Genomic DNA, 20,993 nt, shown 5'->3' on the forward strand with positions numbered 1-20,993 from the left:
ATTTAAAGATGTCTAATGATACCGATGTGTCAGTCAATGAGCTATTTCTGGTCCCAACAGTAATCATTAAAAAATGAGGTGATTTAAAAAATGAAAGCTACTCATAAAATACACATAAAAGTATTTGCCCTTTAAGCTCCAAACAGTTTAACTATCCGAAGGGGTTGCTATCAACAGTGAACTTCTGCCAACACGAAGCTTCACCTGTAGTGATATTCAAAGTAAGGAACCCGTGCTAAATTCTCTCTGACCAGTGTTTGACTACAAACCTTAGTACCGGCATCTGCTCATGATACTGTATATAGCTTCTCTTCATTTAATAACTCTAGCTCCATTCATTTACCGTTAACTCTAGGTTATGGTTTAATTTTCAAACTGGGGTGACATTATCCCACAAAAGCCCACCACCCCTGGGTTTGACCGGTAAACGCCCAACCTGTCCAGTGAAATGGAAATATCAAATGTTTTTCAGTGTGTTGAGGGCAACCGAGGGATGTCTTTTAAGACTCTCAATAAGCAGGAGCAGAAAAGCATGATCGGGTCTGTCTTTGAGGTGCTGATCCATTTCTTGTTGAAACAGCCTATTTTTGGTTCTCTGAACCATAATCTGGGTAATAACGTAAACATCTCTGGTTAGACTCTTAACTTCTTGGCAAGAAGTAGCAACGAGAGGCATTCAAGCTCCACTGCTCCTTGTTGATATCATAGACAATGAATGCCAACATTTCTGGCCCAGAGTAAATTGTTGCAGATAAAGCAAAGGGCCGTTGGAGGTTGGCCACAGTAAGGCAGAAACGCAGCACAGGGTCAGAGAGCTACAAGGTCTGCCTGGCTTCGTCAATGGAGTTCACAGTGTTCCCCAGTTTGAACACTGAAACAAAGAGCAAAGACAGATTTCAGCACATGCTCATGAATGAAAACAGTTATCAATTAGGCTACATTTGACATATTGTTGAACCAAACATTATTGGTAGACCAGAGAGCCTCTTTCCAATAATAATTAGCCTACTTCTTGTTTCAAAAACACTTGTTCAACCGGTTAGTTAGTTACAGTATGTCCCTGGAGAGTGCAGTAGTTGTTGGTGGGGAAGGCTGTACAAACTCACATTTCCTTCCAGAACTCATGTTGGACACCAGACTCTGCAGTTTGACAACAAACTCTTTAATTGCGGAATTGTTGCAAAGCAAATACTTTGACAGGCACATGCATATTGAGGGCGAAAAGGGCGTTTTTCAGGAAACACTAGCAGTATTTCAATCTTCTCGATGTAGGAGTTTGAACAAAAGTAACGTTTTGAGTATAGTACCTTATCCCATCCATGCATTAAGGTAGATTTCCGACCCATATCTTGCGCTGACTCAGCGGTGTCTTAATGTAACCATGATGGCATTCAGTGCAGCTCAGTGTAAACAAGCGTAACGGTAGGGTCTGAATTCTTTGGCTATACCAAACAGTACCAATGATTTATATATACACTAGATCCTTCAATCTCAATTCTGGACCTCCGAGCCAGGTCCACTGCGTTTTTCATTTTCCCCCTCTAATCAAGGACTGATTTCGATCTGGGACACCAAGAGGGTGCAATTAATTATCAGGCAAAACAGAAAACCAGCGGGTTCCAGACCTGGTAGGGTAAGAGTTGTGGTGGCAGTATCATGCTGTGGGGAAGTTTTTCATCAGCAGGGACTGGAAAACTGGTCAGAATTGAAGGAATGATGGATGGCACTTAATACAGCAAAATTCTTGAGGGGAACCTGGCATTCTCGGGGTGATGAGCGGTGTTGGGTTTGCACCAGAAATAACATTTTCCTTGATGGCCAAAATGCTAATTTTTAGTCTCATCTGACCAGAGTACCGTCTTCCATATGTTTGGGGAGTCTCCCACATGCCTTTTGGCAAACACCAAATGTTTTCCTATTTTATTCTGTAAGCAGTGGCTTTTTCCTGGCCACTCTTCCTTAAAGCCCAGCTCTGTGGAGTGTACAGCTTAAAGTGGTCCTATGGACAGATACTCCAATTTCCGCTGTGGAGCTTTGCAGCTCCTTCAGGGTTATCTTTGGTCTCTTTGTTGCCTCTCTGATTAAGGCCCTCCTAGCCTGATCTGTGATTTTTGGTGGATGGCCCTCTCTTGGCATGTTTGTTGTGGTGCCATATTCTTTCCATTTTTTAATAATGGATTTAATGGTGTTCTGTGGGATGTTCAAAAGTTTCAGATATTTTTTTATAACCCAACCCTGATCTGTACTTATACACAACTTTGTCCCTGACCTTTTCGGGGAGCTCTGTGCTGCTTGCTTTGCTGGTGCCCCGCCCGTCAGTCAGGAGCTGCCGGAGCCGCCACGTCAGTTAGGAGCTGCCGGAGCCGCCCTTCACTCCGGCGCCGCAGGAGTCTCCCGTCTATTTGGGGCCCGCTGCAAGGGTCCCCAGTCCGAGGTCGGCGGCGAGGGTCGCCGCTCCAAAGGCGCCACTTAAGTGGGCCAAGACTATGGTGCAGTGGGGTCCACCGCGGACAGATGCCCACCCAGACCCTCCCCTATGGGTTTAGGTTTTGCGGTCGGAGTCCGCACCTTTGGGGTGAGAGATCTGGGCTCCGGGGAGGTGTCCCCTAGATACAGATCAAGGATCAGCTTTCCTTTCCAAATCCTAACCTTAACCATTAGTGGGGTAGATGCAAACCTCACGTAATATTATAACTAGGGGCTACTTCAACCTATACCAAGACGTGGCAGGATGTATTATAGTGTCACACCCCCTCTATACTTCAGGTAAAATCTGTGTCAGGCACTCTGTGGGAGGTCAAGCACATTAGACAAGTCCATTTAATCTAATTCCAGGTTTCCACTCAGCCAGGGTGTAGGTGAACGTGCAGTCACCCTTCAGGTTTCTCTAGTGTTGGCTTTGGAACTATGCCAGAAGGGAGGAGCTGATTCACTTCAGCCGGAGAGACCTAAAGCTTTGGGCTGCTGAACATGGAGCATGTATGTGTACATTACACATTGCTAAACGCAATCTTAAAAGAGAATTACATACAAACTGAAAACCATTTCATCACATTCAAAACACATGAAAAAAGACAAGCTCTGTCAATTTAAAGTTAAATCCTCAGAAAAAGACAATTTAACAGGTGAATTTATTTATACATGTTTTGTAAAACAATTAGTTATCACATCATTCAAAAGTTGTGGCAGCTTTATGCAGTTTCAAGAAGCATCCGTCAGTTGGAATGTATGCATAGCTCCGGGAGATACAGCAGGGTGTGTGGGGGAGGGTCAGATTAAGCACACAACAACAGCCATCAAATATCAGAAGAGTGTGCCCAGCCACAAGCAAGCACTGCTGAGCCAAAGCATGCCACTGAACAATACAACACCAATATTGTCCCGGATCCAATGCTTAGAAAACACATCCTTCAGCCTTCTTCCCTTTCCTTCCTTCATTTCATTCATTGACACCATTATTTAAAGCCAATACTTCAGATATGTACTAACTTCAAAGATGGCAGAGAGGGAAGAAAGCACCTAAGTATTAGAACAGGGCCACAGTCTTGGTTAGGTGCACATTCTCACTAGACTAGACAAAAAAAAGTGGTTTCAGCTCATTTGTGGTAGAAGTTATACTATACACAGATCCTGGATCAGATTAACCATCCTAACCTGAATCATTAGGGGGATGGAAAAGTATCAAACACCTGTTTCAATGTTTAGTGGCAACTTTTACCTACTAACCTACTAATTTCAGCTTCCCACAGCTTACATCATAGCACATAAGGAAATGGGTCATTACATAATTGTGGCCCATTTAAAAAAAAAAAAAGGGGGGAAGAAGTCAAGCATCTCTTTTCTATGCGGCGAGCCCAGAGCAAAGCAACCCTACAAAGAGATGGCGAAAACCAGTAGTACCAGGAGCAAACTGCTTCCAGTGGTTCCATTGTGTTCCATTCACTGGTAGGTGTTCCATTTGGTACCCAGTGCAGAAAGACTTCCTCAAACATCTGGATATTTATGACATCATTGTCATTTTATTCTTCATCTCATTCTAGAAGCTTCGGTCCCTTACATAGGTGAATACACATGGGAGTGAAGTCACAGGGGTGAGAGGTATAGGACATGGGTTGTTTCAGTGAAAATGTCCATGAGGTCTAGTGTAGCTGAACAGGTTGCAGTAGAAGTTTCCCTTAACCACAGATCTAGGATCAGATTGCAACACCCACAATCCTGATACTCAACCATACGCAGATTTGACCCAGGATCAGTGGTTGGGGGTAACATCAACCCAGCAGAACACTTTAGAGAAGGGGCGTCTCCATGGTGTCTCAGAGCAGCCACTTGCTAAACATGCAACTGAAAGCATCAGTTTATCTACTGCAAGATATGAGGTGGGGGAAAAAGTGAAGATTAGAGTATATAAAGGGATAATGGTCAAAGAAAGCAAAGTAAAAATAGTAGTAAAATAAGATGTTCCTATATGTATTGATTGCCTTGTCCACAAGTCCTGTCCATTCTAGGTGCACAAGTTATTCAAGACCAAACTTGTCTTGATTGAAGGTGTCAGCCTATCTGTGGTTCTCCCTCTCCTTTTCTCATGTGATGTCCGGTGTTATTGCTTGGACAGCTCGTTGGAAAGCCAGTCCAGTCCTTCATACAGTCCTGTGCCCTGGGTCGCACAGGTCGCCTGCACGTGCCACTGAGAAGTAAGAGAGCAAGAGAGAAAAGGATCAACATTGAGAAAAAGCGTGCCTGCATGTCTATGTCTCACATACTCACCACTCTGCTGCGGAGGCTCTGCAGTCCCAGTTTGTCTGTAAGGTCGCTGACGGCCATAGCATTGGGAAGGTCCTGCTTGTTAGCAAACACCAGCAACACTGCTTCTCTCAACTCATCCTCCTGGAGCTGAGGGGGGGGATTAGATAAATAGTTGAGATAATGAGCTCTTGCTCAGAAAGTCAACACTGTGCTCTGTGATTAAATAATTTGTTTCACAATAAGTTTCAGGTTCAATGTCCAGTCAATTATAAATAGACCCAGCCAAGACACTTGGCAAGTCTATAGGCCTTTACGTACCATAACAGTAAATATACCCATCATTAACTACATACCAACAGTAAATAGACCCATCATTAACTACATACCATCAGTAAATATACCCATCATCGACTACATATCATACAGAGTAAATATACCTACCATTTTAGAGAGCTCCTCTGCAGACTCGGCCACTCTCTCTCTGTCGTTGCTGTCTACTACAAAGATCAGACCCTGAGTGAGGGATGAACACAGTCAGAGCAGGACAGTCAGAGGAGGAGGATGCCCTGAGGCATTACATGAGAGAAGTAAAGGAGTAGGCTGTAGCCTCCCTGGTTCCCTTTTGGTGTGTGCATTTACCTGTGTGTTCTGGAAGTAGTGTCTCCAGAGGGGTCTGATCTTGTCCTGACCACCCACATCCCATACCGTGAAGCAGATGTTCTTATACTCCACCGTCTCCACGTTAAAGCCTGTCACACACACCAAAGATATGCATTAGGTCTAAATGTCAATCCCATGTATTATATATGGACGGAAATATATTATATCTATAGACAAGTGCATGAATGTGGTTAGTGACAGTCCAATATCCTACCCAAGTCAATTATACCTCAATTTAAAGCTAAATTTCAGTTGAGACTGAAAAACAGCTTCTATCTAAAGGCCATCAGACTGTTAAATAGCCATCACTAGCACAGAGGCTGCTGCCTATATACATACTTCAAATCACTGGCCACTAATAAATGGAACACTAGTCACGGATAATGTTTACATATGTTGCATTACTCATCTATATATACTTTATTCTCTTCTACTGTATATTCATCTATGCCACTGACATTGCTCATCCATATATTTATATATTCTTCATTTCATTACTTAGATGTCTGTATTGTTGTGAAATTGTTAGATATTACTTGTTAGATAGATCTGCACTGTTGGAGCTAGAAAAAGACAAGCATTTCACTACACCAGCAATAACATCTGCTAAACATGTTTATGTGACCAATACAGTGATTTGAGACTGGAGGGTGAAAGGTGGGTGTGACTGTGTTTGTTTTACCGATAGTTGGAATGGTGGTCACTATTTCTCCCAGCTTCAGTTTGTACAAGATAGTAGTTTTCCCTGCAGCATCCAAACCCACTGAGAAAACAAACATTTATTTTGAACATTATATCTCATTCTCACATACAACTGCAAGCAAGAACGTGCATATATATTTTTAATGGACACTTTTATTGTAGCTATTAACGGTGTATCTTATCGGTGTCGACAGCTGCATGAAGACACAAAACCCACCAGCAAATGAAGGATAGCTATCATTAGCTAAACAGACGGCTTACTAACGTGAGCTAGAACTAGCTTGTCACTCACGACGACAGACCAAGAAACACATTTTTGTAACTAGCGTTAGCCGGTTAGCTTTCCATTTTTCTATACCCGCGGGTTACCTAGCTAGTTAACATTTTTGAACTTTCTGCTGAGTTTGTTGACACAAATCAACCACCAAAAAGTTAGCTACGTAGCAGCTAGCAACACTTTTTGGATAACTATGAACTAACGTTAGCTACTGCTAACTGGTCACGGTTACAACGCCATTTGGGTCCAACAAATCAACTTTTTTTTTATATACACAACGTTATATGTTCCATACTCACTAAAGACTCCCGTGATGTTCTCCTGTAACGTCAGCGTTCATTTGAAAGCCACAGTTAGCCAGCTAACATCCGACACTTACCCATAAGTATTCTCATCTGTTTCTTGCCGAACAGTCTGGTAAAAACTGACGAGATTAGGAGCCCCATGTTGTGCGTGAATGTCTCAAATTATTACAGAAAGTTTTTCTAAAATCTTGTCGTTCTTGAGAAAATTGGTCTGAATCTTTCTGTTTGTGACTCCCAAGCAAGAATCGTTTCTGTCCTCTGATGCTGCCACGTCCGGGCCAACGTGGAACTCCCGACGTCATCGATTTGACTAAACTTTATTAGCATTTGGGCCAACGTGGTGATGGACAACAGCAATATTAAACTAATGCAGAGACAATTGTCTTGAGCAGACATGATCGTAAGTAAAACGACTCTGCATGTACAGGTTCGACCGATCCATCACTACCCATTTGTGTCACATAATGTTTTGAGGTAAAAATGTCACTTGTTGTTCACACTGATTATTTGCAGTCACATTGTGTGCCAGCAGATGTCAGATTACAACACGGGTTCGCTGTTATTGCAACGCGAACTAATGATGTCACATTAGATAGATAAGACCCTCTTTGGTCAGTATTTCTCAGCGCACCATATCTTCTGACAGCCATATTGAACTTCACAGGGTATAATTAATTTGTTAATCCTCCTCATCATGCATGCCATTTACATTCTGGTGAAGTGTGAGGGATGTCATGTGTTTCTGCAATGGGCAGACCAATGACACGCACACACACACACACACGTTCTGTGCAACAGTTGAGCAAAACGTGAGACTTGTGTGTTATCAGGAGTGTGCTGCTTGGCTAAATAGGGCAACTACTATCACTGAGACACGTGTTAACCCGGTGTTTAGAGTAAACAATGTTTTGACTGCATGTTAATTTCTCCTTTGCAACTTGTGTGTCCCATTAAAAGCTGGTGCATGCATAATGTAGCCTATGCCAAACAAATAAATAACTTATAGGCTACACAGTTATTATTATAGGATGTATAGGGTTATATATAGCCAACTCGCTCTGGTCTTCTCCAAACCAGTATGAGACCTGGCTCATCGACTGTCCGCCATGCACGGCATTTCCAGGGAAATTCCTACACCTGTCCCGTGTGGGGATTTTTTGCTGCAAAGGTAAATCGACATGTGACAGACAGGTCCAAGGCGCAGGCGTCTTGGTGCCGTGGGCGGGCCGCCTGTTAATAACCCAGTCAGGTGTATAGAAAGAATCATATATTTTGTGCTGTGGACTACATGGATAACGATTTATTTATTTCAGACAAAGTACGGGTGCGCTTTGGATAACTTTGCCTAGGTGGCAATTGTGCGGCTCATTCACAATGAGTTTGAATCGATTTTTAAGCAATGACCAGGTAATAACTATTTTTTTAAATTAGTGCAAGTACATTGATGTGTAGTCTAACCCTGTGTACATTGTAGGTATAGCTATAAAAGCCCCATTGAAAAATCTCACAGAGCCACAATGGAGTTAGCTATAATAAGCCCAGGCTCATTCTGTTTTAGGGCTATTTCAGCACACTGTTGAATTGATTCTGCATTGTTTTCTTTATGTAGATCACTGGTCTCTCGACTGTGTACCTGGTATCTCTGTCTATAAGGTAAGCAAAACTGACTTCCCACACCCATAGGCTATCTGTGACACATGGATGTGAAGTGTTGCATGTCAGCTAAGATTTGAGAACGTTTAGGTCTAAGTGTTAGTGTTTCTAAATGTAACTGTTCTGTGTTGTGCAAATAGTCTTACCTACGCTATGCGTTTTCAAATCTAACCCATTTATAGCAGGCTAGTCCAGAAAATATTTGAGTTTGTTTTGGTTGTTGATGAAAATGTAGACTAGTAAATTACACAGCCGAAAAGTTGACGTCACACACGTGTCATCTCATAATAACATGGTTGGCATCCAGTCATTTGATCTTTTATTTCTGCAGTGTTGCCAGTCAGACCAATTGAGCAACTTGACATGCATGTGACGAAAGTAATTTATCATAACTTATCATAACTCAATATATAAAGCGCTGTGTTTTCCATGCCTAACTCTAGCTCTTTACAGTACTATGCTGTCTTTTAATCCTGCATAGTAGATGAGGAGTTTGTTGTTTGGCTGCAAAGAACCGCTTGATGTGTTTTGTTTATTTAGGGTCAATTTTGATATGTGTCATTTTGGAGACAACTTTGTTATTTTTCTCTACGTATTATATTTGAAGGGTTTCATTCCAAAATGCTATATATCCATTTTCAGAAATGTTGGCCAATTAGCTTTTATTGTTTAAAGAACTTATGAAATAGATTGGTGTGTGTTTTCACTATCAAATCATGGCATGGGGTTGTTAAATCTGTCACTTGATGGTTTCATCTTAGAGAGACAGATAATCATGTTTTTGCTAAATTCTATCTGCCTCACTCAGAGAAACAAGTTGTACTGCTAGCCCACTGGGCACACACTGGTTGAATCAACGTTGTTTCCACATAATTTCAATGAAATTACTTTGAACCAACGTGGAAAATACATTGAATTGATGTCTGTGCCCAGTGGGAGGTTTTACACAGGCAAATGTATTTTTTTTATGATACATTAGTGACATCAATATTAGTATTATATTAGTTTTTATTAATCGTTTACATTTGAGTCATTTAGCAGATTCCCTCATCCAGAGTGACTTACAGTTAGTGTATTCATCTCAAGATAGCAAGGTGAGACAACCACATATCACAGTCAAATTTACAGCAAATTAACATTCCATTCCAGCTAAAAATGGATATATAGGTTTGAAAAAAATATATATATTAATATTTTTCACACATCTAAAATCGATGAACAGTAATATTTTACACACACATGAAGGTGCCCAAAAGCAATCAATTCTAGTAAAAAACACACATTTGGGGATATAGGGAAGGGTGATACCAAGTCAGTTGCACAACAAAATGCGTTTTCCGCATTTAACCCAACCCCTCTGAATCAGAGAGGTGCGGGGGCTGCTTTAATTGACATACACGGCGCCCGGGGACCAGCTGTTGTTCAGGGTTAACTGCCTTGCTCAAGGGCAGAACTGCAGTTTTTTCCACCTTGTCGCCTCTGGGATTTGAACCAGCAACCTTTCAGTTACTAGCCCACCAATATATACCGCTAGGCTACCTGTCTCCCCATATATAGAGGTGGATATAGCGCTTTAGAAAGAAAATCTTAATTTGAATGCATGTAGCCTACATCTGAATGCAGAGGTCTTGATCAGTGAGTGATTCTTGAGTTGTAAGCTTCCAGTTGATCAGGACATGGCCCCACGCCCACCCAAGCCCCTGCCTCCCATTTCAGCACCCAGTCCACCTGGACAGCTCCCCCCTTTTACTACATACCCTCAACCAAGCAGCCTCCACAGTGTGTGTGTCTAGGTCAGGCATATATTACCTGCTAGTTATTCTGATGGTTTATAGGACATGGTGTAGGCCTACATTACATTTTATTATTTGATATTCCTTAATTTAATTATATTAGCCTGGTTGCCATCTCTATTCAGCTATTATTTTCCACTCCTTGTACCCAGACTAGCATACAATGTCTTTCTGTTGGAATTTGATTGTATTTATTTTCCAACACAATCTTTGTGAACATTCAGAATGACATGATTGACTGTTATTTAATGGTGCTATAATTGTGTACTATCAGTATTTAGGTATTTTACTTTCTATTTCCAGTTTGATTGGGAGTTTTTCAGTGCTGGTGGTTTCCATTGTAAAGAGGAGCCACCTACAAGAACAGGTGGGTGGATGAGAGGAAGAGTATCTTTGACTGTGTGTGTGCGTGCGTGCCTGTACCTTTCTGTGATTGTGAGTTTGATATAATTATTTCCAAGGCTGTCTCTTAGCAAAATACAGTATGTGTTTACCAGGGTCACTCTCATTAGGATGTAACTACATAAACATTACAGATACAGATGTATGATCTTAATTTGATCACCCAGTTGCAGGAGAACTTTCCTACAATCCAGGGAATATGGAACTTGTAGTGTATTTGAGGTTTAAAAACGCTTCTGAAGTTTGTAATTTCCACTTTGACATTTCAGGCTTGATGTTCACTTACAAAAAATGTATCAACCTTGACAAAAATCTCCATGAATTATAAGGCACATCATTTTAATTTTCTGTTGCTGCAGGATTAATATTCTGCTGTAGCAAACAGGCTCAAATTAAGATCCTACATCTGTAGAATAGTCATGAATTGAGAGCTGACATTATTCCTTACTCTCCTTGTCAGATAGAGGCATGTCTGTTCTACATAACATAATCATTATCTTCCGAATCGTTGTGGCCTACTGAACATGGCCCAGGCTACTCCCTGGCTGTCTGCCTGTGCCTATACTTCTTCATTGAGTCAGAGCTATAGGACTGCTCTATCTACTCTAGAAAAATTTGTAGAGGCCGTTCTAGTGAGTTCACAGGGGATGGAGAAAGATTCAAAACTAATTTTATTGGTCACATACATGTGTTAGGCAGATATTATTGCGAGTGTAATGAAATGACTGTGCTTCTCGCCCCGAAAGTGCAGTAATATCTAACAAGTGATATCTAACATTTTCACAACATATTCCCAAAATACACGTAAATCTAAGTAAGAAATGGATTAAGAATATATACAGTTGGCTCCAAAATTACTGGCACCCCTGATTGGCAATGCACAAACAATACTTAAGAAAATATTGACAATATTAATTATAGGGATAAACTCAAAATACCAACATGTGAGAAATACTGTACTTTATTAATGTGCCAATGGAAACCACCAAATCATACAATTATTTAATACAAAATACATTTCACCAAAATCAAGGTTTCATAATTATTGGCACTCCTCATTTAGTACTTAGTGCAACCATCTCAAATCAAATCAAATGTATTTGTCACATACACATGGTTAGCAGATGTTAATGCGAGTGTAGCGAAATGCTTGTGCTTCTTGTTCCGACAATGCAGTAATAACCAACGAGTAATCTAACCTAACAATTCCAAAACTAATACCTTATACACACACAAGTGTAAAGGGATGAAGAGTATGTACATAAAGTTATATGAATGAGTGATGGTACAGAACGGCATAGGCAAGATGCAGTAGATGGTATCGAGTACAGTATATACATATGAGATGAGTAGTGTAGGGTATGTAAACAAAATGGCATAGTTTAAAGTGGCTAGTGATACATGTATTACATAAAGATGCAGTAGATGATAGAGTACAGTATATACATATACATATGAGATGAGTAATGTAGGGTATGTAAACATTATATTAAGTAGCAAGGATAACAGCATGGAGTCTTTTCCTGTAATGTTTGACAAGGTTAAGGAACACATTGTAACGGTTTTCTAGGTGTGAAGGAGAGTCGGACCAAAATGCAGCGTGTAGATTGCGATCCATGTTTTAATAAACAAACGTAACACGAATCTAAATACAAACACTACAAAAAACAATAAACGTAACGAAAACCGAAACAGCCTATACGTGTGTGCACTAACACATAGACAGGAACAAGGACACTAAGGATAATCACCCACGACAAACTCAAAGAATATGGCTGCCTAAATATGGTTCCCAATCAGAGACAACGATAAACACCTAAATAATATATAAATAATAATATAATAATAATATATGCCATTTAGCAGACGCTTTTATCCAAAGCGACTTACAGTCATGTGTGCATACATTCTACGTATGGGTGGTCCCGGGAATCGAACCCACTACCCTGGCGTTACAAGCGCCATGCTCTACCAACTGAGCTACAGAAGGACAAAATACTCCGACCAGGGCGTGACAGAACCCCCTAAGGTGCGGACTCCCGAACGCACCTCAAAACAATAGGGAGGGTCCGGGTGGGCGTCTGTCCATGGTGGCGGCTCCGGCGCGGAACGTGAACCCCACTCAGTCAATGTCTTAGTCCCCTCTCCTCGCGTCCCTGGATAGTCCACCCTCGCCGCCGACCCCCACTGGACTGAGGAGCAGATCGGGACTGAGGCAGTTCGGGACTGAGGGAAAGCTCGGGAGTGAGAGAAAGCTTGGGAGTGAGAGAAAGCTCGGGAGTGAGAGGAAGCTCAGGAGTGAGAGGAAGCTCAGGAGTGAGAGGAAGCTCAGGCAGGTAGATAGATCTACCAGATCCTGGCCGACTGGCAGTTCTGGCAGATCCCGGCTGACTGGCGGATCTGGAAGAGTCTGGTTGACTGGCGGATCTGGAAGAGTCTGGTTGACTGGCAGATCTGGAAGAGTCTGGTTGACTGGCAGATCTGGAAGAGTCTGGTTGACTGGCAGATCTGGAAGAGTCTGGTTAACTGGCAGATCTGGAAGAGTCTGGTTGACTGGCAGATCTGGAAGAGTCTGGTTGACTGGCAGATCTGGAAGAGTCTGGTTGACTGGCGGATCCTGGCAGACTGAAAGATCTGGCTGCTCCATGCTGACTGGCGGCTCTGGCTGCTCCATGTAGGCTGACAGCTCTGGCGGCTTCTTACAGACTAGCAGCTCTGGCGGCTCCGTGCAGACTGGCAGCTCCTTGCAGACTGACAGCTCCTTACAGACTGACAGCTCCTTACAGACTGACAGCTCCTTTCAGACTGGCAGCTCCTTGCAGACTGGCAGCTCCTTGCAGACTGGCAGCTCCTTGCAGACTGGCAGCTCCTTGCAGACTGACAGCTCTGGCAGCTCCTTGCAGACTGACAGCTCTGGCTGCTTCATGCAGACTGACATCTCTGGCTGCTTCATGCAAACTGACATCTCTGACTGCTCCATGCAGACTGACAGCTCTGACTGCTCCATGCAGCCTGACAGCTCTGACTGCTCCATGCAGACTGACAGCTCTGACTGCTCCATGCAGACTGGCAGCTCTGGCTGCTCCATGCAGGCTGGCAGCTCTGGCTGCGCTGAACAGACGGGAGACTCCGGCAACGCAGGAGAGGAGAAAGACTCCGACAGCGCTGGAGAGGCGGGAGGCTCCGACAGCGCAGGAGAGGCGAGGCGCACTGTAGGCCTGATGCGTGGTGCTGGCACTGGTGGTACTGAACCGAGGACACGCACAGGAAGCCTGGTGCGGGGAGCTGCTACCGGAGGGCTGGGGTGTGGAGGTGGTACTGGATAGACCGGACCGTGCAGGCGCACTGGAGCTCTTGAGCACCGAGCCTGCCCAACCTTACCTGGTTGAATACTCTCGGTCGCCCTGCCAGTGTGGCGAGGTGGAATAGCCCGCACTGGGCTATGCAGGTGAACCGGAGACACCGAGCGCAAGGCTGGTGCCATGTAAGCCGGCCCAAGGAGACGCACTGGGGACCAGATGCGTAGAGCCGGCTTCATGGCATTTGGCTCGACGCTCGATCGAGCTGGAATATACCGCACCAGGCTATGCACCCGCACTGGGGACACCGTGCGCACCACTGCATAACACGGTGCCTGCCCGGTCTCTCTAGCCCCCCGGTAACCACAGGAAGTTAGCGTAGGTCTCCTACCTAGCGTAGCCCTACTCCCTGTAGCCTCCCCCCCAATACATTTTTGGGGCTGACTGACTCTCGGGCTTCCATCCGCTACGCCGTGCTGCCTCCTCATACCTGCGCCTCTCAGCTTTCGCCGCCTCCAGTTCTTCCTTGGGGCGGCGATATTCTCCAGGCTGAGCCCAGGGTCCTTTACCGTCCAGTTCGTCCTCCCATGTCCATTTCTCCGGGTAGTGCAGCCTCTACCACTGCAGCTATACTGAAACAGCCTATACTTGTGTACACTAACACATAGACAGGAACAAGGACACTAAGGACAATCACCCACGACAAACTCAAAGAATATGGCTGCCTAAATATGGTTCCCAATCAGAGACAATGATAAACACCTGCCTCTGATTGAGAACCACTCCAGACAGCCATAGACCTTGCTAGATCACCCCACATACAAAAACCCATGCCACACCCTGGCCTGACCCAATACATGAAGATAAACACAAAATACTTCGACCAGGGCGTGACACACATTTGGAGGGATTTTGGACCATTCCTCTATGCAGATCCTTTCAATATCCTTCACATTCTTGGGTTTGCGCTTATCAACTGCCCTCTTCAACTCAGCCCACAGGTTTTCCATTGGATTGAGGTCCAGCCACTGAGATGGCCATGGCAGAACATTGATTTTGTTGTTACAGAACCATTTCTGTGTGGATCTTGAGGCATGTTTTGGGTCATTGTATTGTTGGAAAGTCCACATACGGCCAAGTCCCAGCCTTCTGGCAGAGGCAACCAGATTGTCAGCCATAATTACCTGGTACTTGGTGGAATTCATTATGCCATCAATCGTAACTAGTGCCTCTGGACCTCTGGAATTAAAACAGCCCAAAAACATCACTGACCCACCACCATATTTCACCATGGGTATGAGGTGCCTCTCCTTGTATGCATCTCTGTTTTGACGCCAAACATGCTGATGCTGTATCTGACCTAAACGTAAAATTTTGGTCTCATCTGACCAGAGCACCTTCCAATCATAATTTAAATGACATTTGGCAAACTCCAAGCGTTTGCGTCTGTGTCTTGGGGTCATTAAGGGCTTTCATCTGGCAACCCTTCTAAAGAGCCTGTGGTTGTGGAGGTGGCTGATGGTGCTTTTTTTAAACCTGGAGACCTCAAGATGCCACCAAGGCCTGCAATTCTTTCACAGTGATTCTGGGTTTTTGTTGCTTCTCTCACGATCCTCCTCCCTATCCTGGGGGGCAAAATGCATTTGCGTCCTCTACCCGTGTGGTTTTCAACTGTTCCATATCTTTTGATTTTTTTAAATAATTGCCCTGACAGTACTCAGTGGTATATTCAATCATTTGTGGATCTTCTTGTAGCCATTACCAGATTTCTGAAGGTCTATGACCATCTGTCTCTTTTGAACTGCCAGTTCTTTTGTTTTCTTCATGGTGTTGAATGACAAAGGATATTGCATGTGTGTTACCTCATTTTTATACACTAGTGAAAAAGGAAGTGATATAATGGCTCAAAATAGTTCCTTAACACTTAGATAACTTAAATAAGTGGAATTTAATTCCTGGTTTAATTTTGGTAGATTTTATTTACAGTAATATTTAAGGGTGCCATTAATTGTGAAACCTTGATTTGGAAGACATTGATTTTTTAATTAAATCAATCATAGAATGTATGCACACATGACTGTAAGTCGCTTTGGATAAAAGCGTCTGCTAAATGGCATATATTATTATTATTATTATTATAAGCATGCCTCGTTCAAAAAATGTAGAACTAAGAACAGATATAGCCTGTGGTTCACTCCTGACTTGACTGCCGTTGACCAGCACAAAAACATCCTGTGGCGTACTGAAGCTGTAATACCAAGGCTATGAATTATATCAAGTTTATTCCCACCTGCGTCAAGCACATTAGACAGATAGATATTCTATGGCTAGAGATGTACAATGTTATTGTCACGTTCTCATAGTTTTGCAAACACACAAATGCCTTTGTCTCTTTAGGTGAATCCCCTGGTCCAGCTGGCTCTAGCTGATCTGTTGGCAGCAGTCACCCTGATGTTCACCAGCACAATGAATGAAACACACACCTTCACCCCCAGTGTGTTAATCTGTGAAAAACTACTGCCTCTGTCACTGGTGAGCCAGTCTTCTGTGGCTTTTATACTATATGTAGGGATAATGCACTATAATGATCCTAATCTTAGAATGAACATTCTGTAAATGCAAAAGAGTTTGTTAAACAGTTTAATGTTGTCCTTATTCCCTCAAATACACTCTATAGCTTTGATGACGAATTTATAAAAAAGCTTGTGTGCGCACCTCTAGACTAAGGAATACATAAGGTATAGATATACATACAATCTGTCTTTGACTGCTTCAGCGTGATCCAATTGTAATAGCATTTTTTGTGTGTAAATCAGACAGAATTTGTGTTGGCTGAACTGTTCTACACTGTGTTATGTCATGGAGCATGACATTATGCGATGTCATTTTTAGAGATAGTGTGACGATGCAAAGTTTTACTGCTTGTCCTTTCTATTATAGACTTTTAACTGAAGTGCTCTTGACACTACTGTGTGCCATTTGCTATTATAATAATTTGTTGTGTGTGTGTGTGTGTGTGTGTGTGTGTGTGTGTGTGTGTGTGTGTGTGTGTGTGTGTGTGTGTGTGTGTGTGTGTGTGTGTGTGTGTGTGTGTGTGTGCGTGCGTGCGTGCGTGCGTGCTCTGTTCCAGATGTTTTACTTCGTGTCGTTCCTCCTGATGGTAGTGTATGCCTGGGAGTCAAAGCATGCAGTCGAGGGATGGAGGGAGAGACCAAGAGAGGAAGAGGTGAGGACCCAAGCATCCACCAAGGGCTCCTACACGTGCATGCGCACACACCTCAACTTTGTTTGATTTATTATAAAATCAAGTATCCCTCTCTCCCCCCAGTCCCAGTGTCGACAAAGGATGGGGGTTGTGCCTGTATATGCTTGTGTGTGGTGAGTCAAATTATTTCATTTTCAAATAGAAACATCCCTACTTTTAACCAAACTGTTCTGTGTAGTGGTTTAAAAGCAACATACAGTATGTCCCTGACTGAGTGAGTGTGATGCCCCTACAGGTTTATACCATTGGTGATGTACTTTGTGTATGTGATGACTTTAGTCCTGGTACCACCCAGCCACATGACGGCAAACAACGCTGAAGCTAGCACATACTGCAACAGGTGTGTATGTCTCTTTGTGTGCTGCACAGGCCAGGGTTCGTCCTAGTGCATTTGCATAACGCTTATGACACTTTAATGAGAGAAAATGTACATACTCTAGCAAAACATTTCTTATGAGTGTCTCACATCTCTCTGTGATTGTGTGTTCCTCTTAGCTGTATCCTCTTCCTGCATATCTGGAGGGACAACTGCTCAGATATAGTGAGTAAATACCTTGTTCCACGCATGTTGTATCTGTCTGTTCATAAAGGGATTGGACAGCATAATGAATGAGACCTTGTTTGTTTTGTTTTCCAGGAACATATCCATGATATCTTCATACAATGCTTCCTCTTCGTCAGTGTGATACCAGTTTTGGTGTGCTGCACAGTAAGTACCATAAATCTTCACTAGTCTAGCATACAGTACAATAATCACCATAGTTATCTCATAAACATGGGTTAGTTTACAGTAGTTTACAGCCAATAGAATGAAGAATGATGATCATGAAAATTAGGAGCTAAGGTGATGATGATGATGTACCTGTACAGGTGGTTTACTACAAGGTGGGCAGCTGGTATCGCAGGTATGAGGAAGAGGGACTATTTCCTGTGGAGGGAGATGCACGTTCCAGGAAACGGCTGAGGGGTATGTTCTCCACTGCTCGCTACATGATGGTGGTCATCATCTTCTGCTGGACCCCAGGTACACAAATTCATCTCCCCACGCACGCACACATGCACGCTCACATACATGCACACACACACACACACACACACACACACACACACACACACACACACACACACACACACACACACACACACACACACACACACACACACACACCCTGTATGTGTATAACTCTGTAACTCCAACCTTAGGACTAATATCATCTATTTTGTCCCGTCCCCAGCTCTTGTTCTGGTTGTCCTGTCTGTGATACCAGACATACCTCAAGTAAATCTCTTCCCCCTGTATGTTATACAGGTCAGTATTTCAACTATCTCACTGATGATTGCAGACATACCCCTTCCAAGATACCATTACCCAGAATGAATTGCCATTTTCCCCTAGAGAGCCTTCTTTAGCTATGTAAAAATGAATAATGACACTAAGATAAGCACCGATAATGCTTTATCCTTACCCACTATACTCCACCCTGATTCAGAGGGGTTGGGTTAAATGCGGAAGGCACATTTCAGTTGAATGCATTCAGTTGTGCAACTGACTAGGTGCCCCCTTCCATTTCCATCCTGGTGTCTCTGCAGGCGATGACGTTGTCTCTGCAGGGCTGTCTGAACAGTGTGGTCTATGCCTGGAGACGACCGAACTTCAGAGACGCTGTGCTCGGAGAGAGGATTCCCCTTCTCAGCCAAGACGCCCCTCTGCCCTTCTTTGACGAATCACTGAGGGGGCCGCTTGGACCCTTAACCTCTAACTCCTGACTCTAGAGAAGCTGCTATGCTGCGGGTGGAATTCTACCTCTGGCACAGAAACAGTTTACCCTCCTCAAATACTAACCTTTACCACTGAGGGAAGCAATGTAACACTGACCTCAGATCAGCATCTTGGGATAACTTCATTCTACTACTCCCACTGGGATGGTTGTCCGGAACCAAGACAATGGTGTACTATGGACGTAGGGGTCGATTCAGACTCAGGAAATGTATGCCTATCCTACACACGTCTTTCCTATGCACTTCTCAGTAGTTGGTATTCAGACTTTCCTTATGCAGGCGTGTAACGGGCTTTGTTCTACATTTCCTAGAACAGCTGAAAATCCTCCCACTTGCTGGCTAACAAACTTTCTCATCGAGTTTTCATTCAATAAAGTTTTCTGTACATTCAACTTAAACCATCCCTTTAAATACGGTGTACCTTTAATTCGAATTTGGTCGACAGACTCACTAGAATACATAGAGAGAAAAGCTTCAGAGTATTAGAGATCAATGGAAGGAAGCCATCTAAATATATGCATATTTGTTACAGTTTCAGCACCAACTGGTTAAAAAATATTCTGGTAGATTATTTAGGCAAATATTAGGGTTAGGAAGGTATGTATGACATGAACTGGTTTGGTGAGCCTTTCCGCACAAAATATAATATATATATTTTTATTGAACCTTTATTTAACCAGATAGGCCAGTTGAGAACAAGTTCTCATTTACAACTGCGACCTGGCCAAGATAAAGCAAAGCAGTGCGACACAAACAACAACCCAGAGTTACACATGGAATAAACAAACATGCAGTCAATAACACAACAGAAATGAATCAAAAATACAGTGCTTTGATTCATCCTGAAAGTTGCCATATTCAAATTCAATCCATAAAATATTGGAAGGTGAAAAAAGTGTGCAATAGGGGTTGAACAATAGGCTAGTCCGATAAATCAACCATAATCCTTACTAATAATTGAACTGGTCCAGTCATTGTGAACTGTGCGCCAGGCTCCAGGGTTAACCTGCTATGTGTGGTCTGACTTCCATAATGATTCAAATAGGCTACATGCCCCAAATTATTGCGCAACGTTAGCCTATTGATCCACTACTGGAAGATACTGTTCCCACCTCACCACTGAAGAGACTGGAATAACACCTTTAATCACAGAGTTCACCTGGTATTCTACATAAAATGCTACTACGTTAAGTGGTATGTCAGAAGACACCATTTGCAATTCAGAATTTTCCTGGACCTCAAAACATGCGTTTGAATGTGATTTCTGTAGCACCATTTTTGTTAGTGTTATTTAGAAGAATCTTCAATGATATATTCATTTTTTAGTACAATGCTATTTCAGTAAGAAGAGAGAATGAGGTGATTATTTTGATGAGTTGTAGAGCCAGATGGGCCAGAGAACAACATGACATGACAATGACCATCGTTTGATTGATTGATTTGATTAATGGAATATGGTTTATGAAGCGCTTCCTTATGGTGTTGGGGATTTCACTCTTTCCAGTAGATAGCTAGAGCAACTGTCAGTGATTGTGTACAATATAGCAAGCAATATAGCTAGTAACCATAGCAAGCTATCATTTGTACACATTCAGTGTTTGTTTTTTATCAGGTTATATAGTATCACCCTTTGAACAAAATTAATTCAAATCAGAAGTATCATTTTTATTCAGTCATTTGACATGTGTATAGACTAAAGACGAAAAAGCACTCAAGGACTAAATGTACTGTACTTTAGCATGTAGATGTTCTTTGGTAGGCATTAAAATCACAGGATAACATTTCCCTTGTATATTTATGTTGTTATGATGTTTTATTTGTGCAATAAATGGCCTCGTACCCAGTCCCATTTTAACTGACATTCTCCTACTCTCATTTATTGTAAGCTCAGAACAAAATGGTTTAATCCTATGGTGACCTTGTATCATAATGACTTCAGACTTGTTTCATGATGGTCACCTGTTGTAATGCATAGTTCAGATAAAATATAAACTTGTACTCAGTCATTATGTGTGTCACTGGCTGGGAGTGCTGAGTCAACTGGTGACAGAGACGAGTGATGTGTTTTCTGCTGAGTCATGCCCAGTCATAAACGTTAAAGTGTGTGATGAAAGA

General features: G+C 42.7%; 2 protein-coding genes and 1 pseudogene across 6 annotated transcripts; 1 reads left to right on the forward strand and 2 right to left on the reverse strand.

The window, feature by feature from the left end:
- Window positions 1-363: 363 nt before the first annotated feature.
- LOC118396253 (peroxisomal membrane protein 11A-like) lies at window positions 364-1,629 on the reverse strand (annotated as a pseudogene).
- Window positions 1,630-3,084: 1,455 nt separating this feature from the next.
- On the reverse strand, window positions 3,085-6,992 carry LOC118396751 (ADP-ribosylation factor 4-like). Its single transcript, XM_035791150.2, has 6 exons — window positions 6,762-6,992; window positions 6,086-6,166; window positions 5,383-5,492; window positions 5,185-5,256; window positions 4,765-4,890; window positions 3,085-4,684 (listed from the first exon to the last, which is right to left on the reverse strand). Exons 1-6 carry the CDS (start codon window positions 6,826-6,828, stop codon window positions 4,598-4,600), a joined length of 543 nt encoding a protein of 180 aa, XP_035647043.1. The 5' UTR covers window positions 6,829-6,992; the 3' UTR covers window positions 3,085-4,597.
- On the forward strand, window positions 6,963-20,737 carry LOC118396749 (transmembrane protein 116-like). Of its 5 annotated transcripts, XM_035791147.2 has the most exons (14): window positions 6,963-7,087; window positions 7,765-7,855; window positions 8,001-8,094; window positions 8,297-8,340; window positions 10,437-10,500; window positions 16,232-16,366; window positions 16,965-17,060; window positions 17,163-17,212; window positions 17,335-17,439; window positions 17,595-17,640; window positions 17,737-17,808; window positions 17,970-18,123; window positions 18,335-18,408; window positions 18,690-20,737. In XM_035791147.2, exons 2-14 carry the CDS (start codon window positions 7,794-7,796, stop codon window positions 18,864-18,866), a joined length of 1,173 nt encoding a protein of 390 aa, XP_035647040.1. In that variant the 5' UTR covers window positions 6,963-7,087; window positions 7,765-7,793; the 3' UTR covers window positions 18,867-20,737. The 5 variants fall into 5 exon arrangements, with proteins under 5 accessions (XP_035647040.1, XP_035647042.1, XP_052321752.1 ...); XM_035791149.2 differs by lacking the exon at window positions 7,765-7,855 and having other exon boundaries at window positions 7,024-7,087; XM_052465792.1 differs by having other exon boundaries at window positions 7,033-7,855.
- The last annotated feature ends 256 nt before the right edge of the window (window positions 20,738-20,993 follow it).

Source organism: Oncorhynchus keta, chromosome 17, assembly GCF_023373465.1.
Source record: "Oncorhynchus keta strain PuntledgeMale-10-30-2019 chromosome 17, Oket_V2, whole genome shotgun sequence".
Lineage (NCBI taxonomy): Eukaryota > Metazoa > Chordata > Actinopteri > Salmoniformes > Salmonidae > Oncorhynchus > Oncorhynchus keta.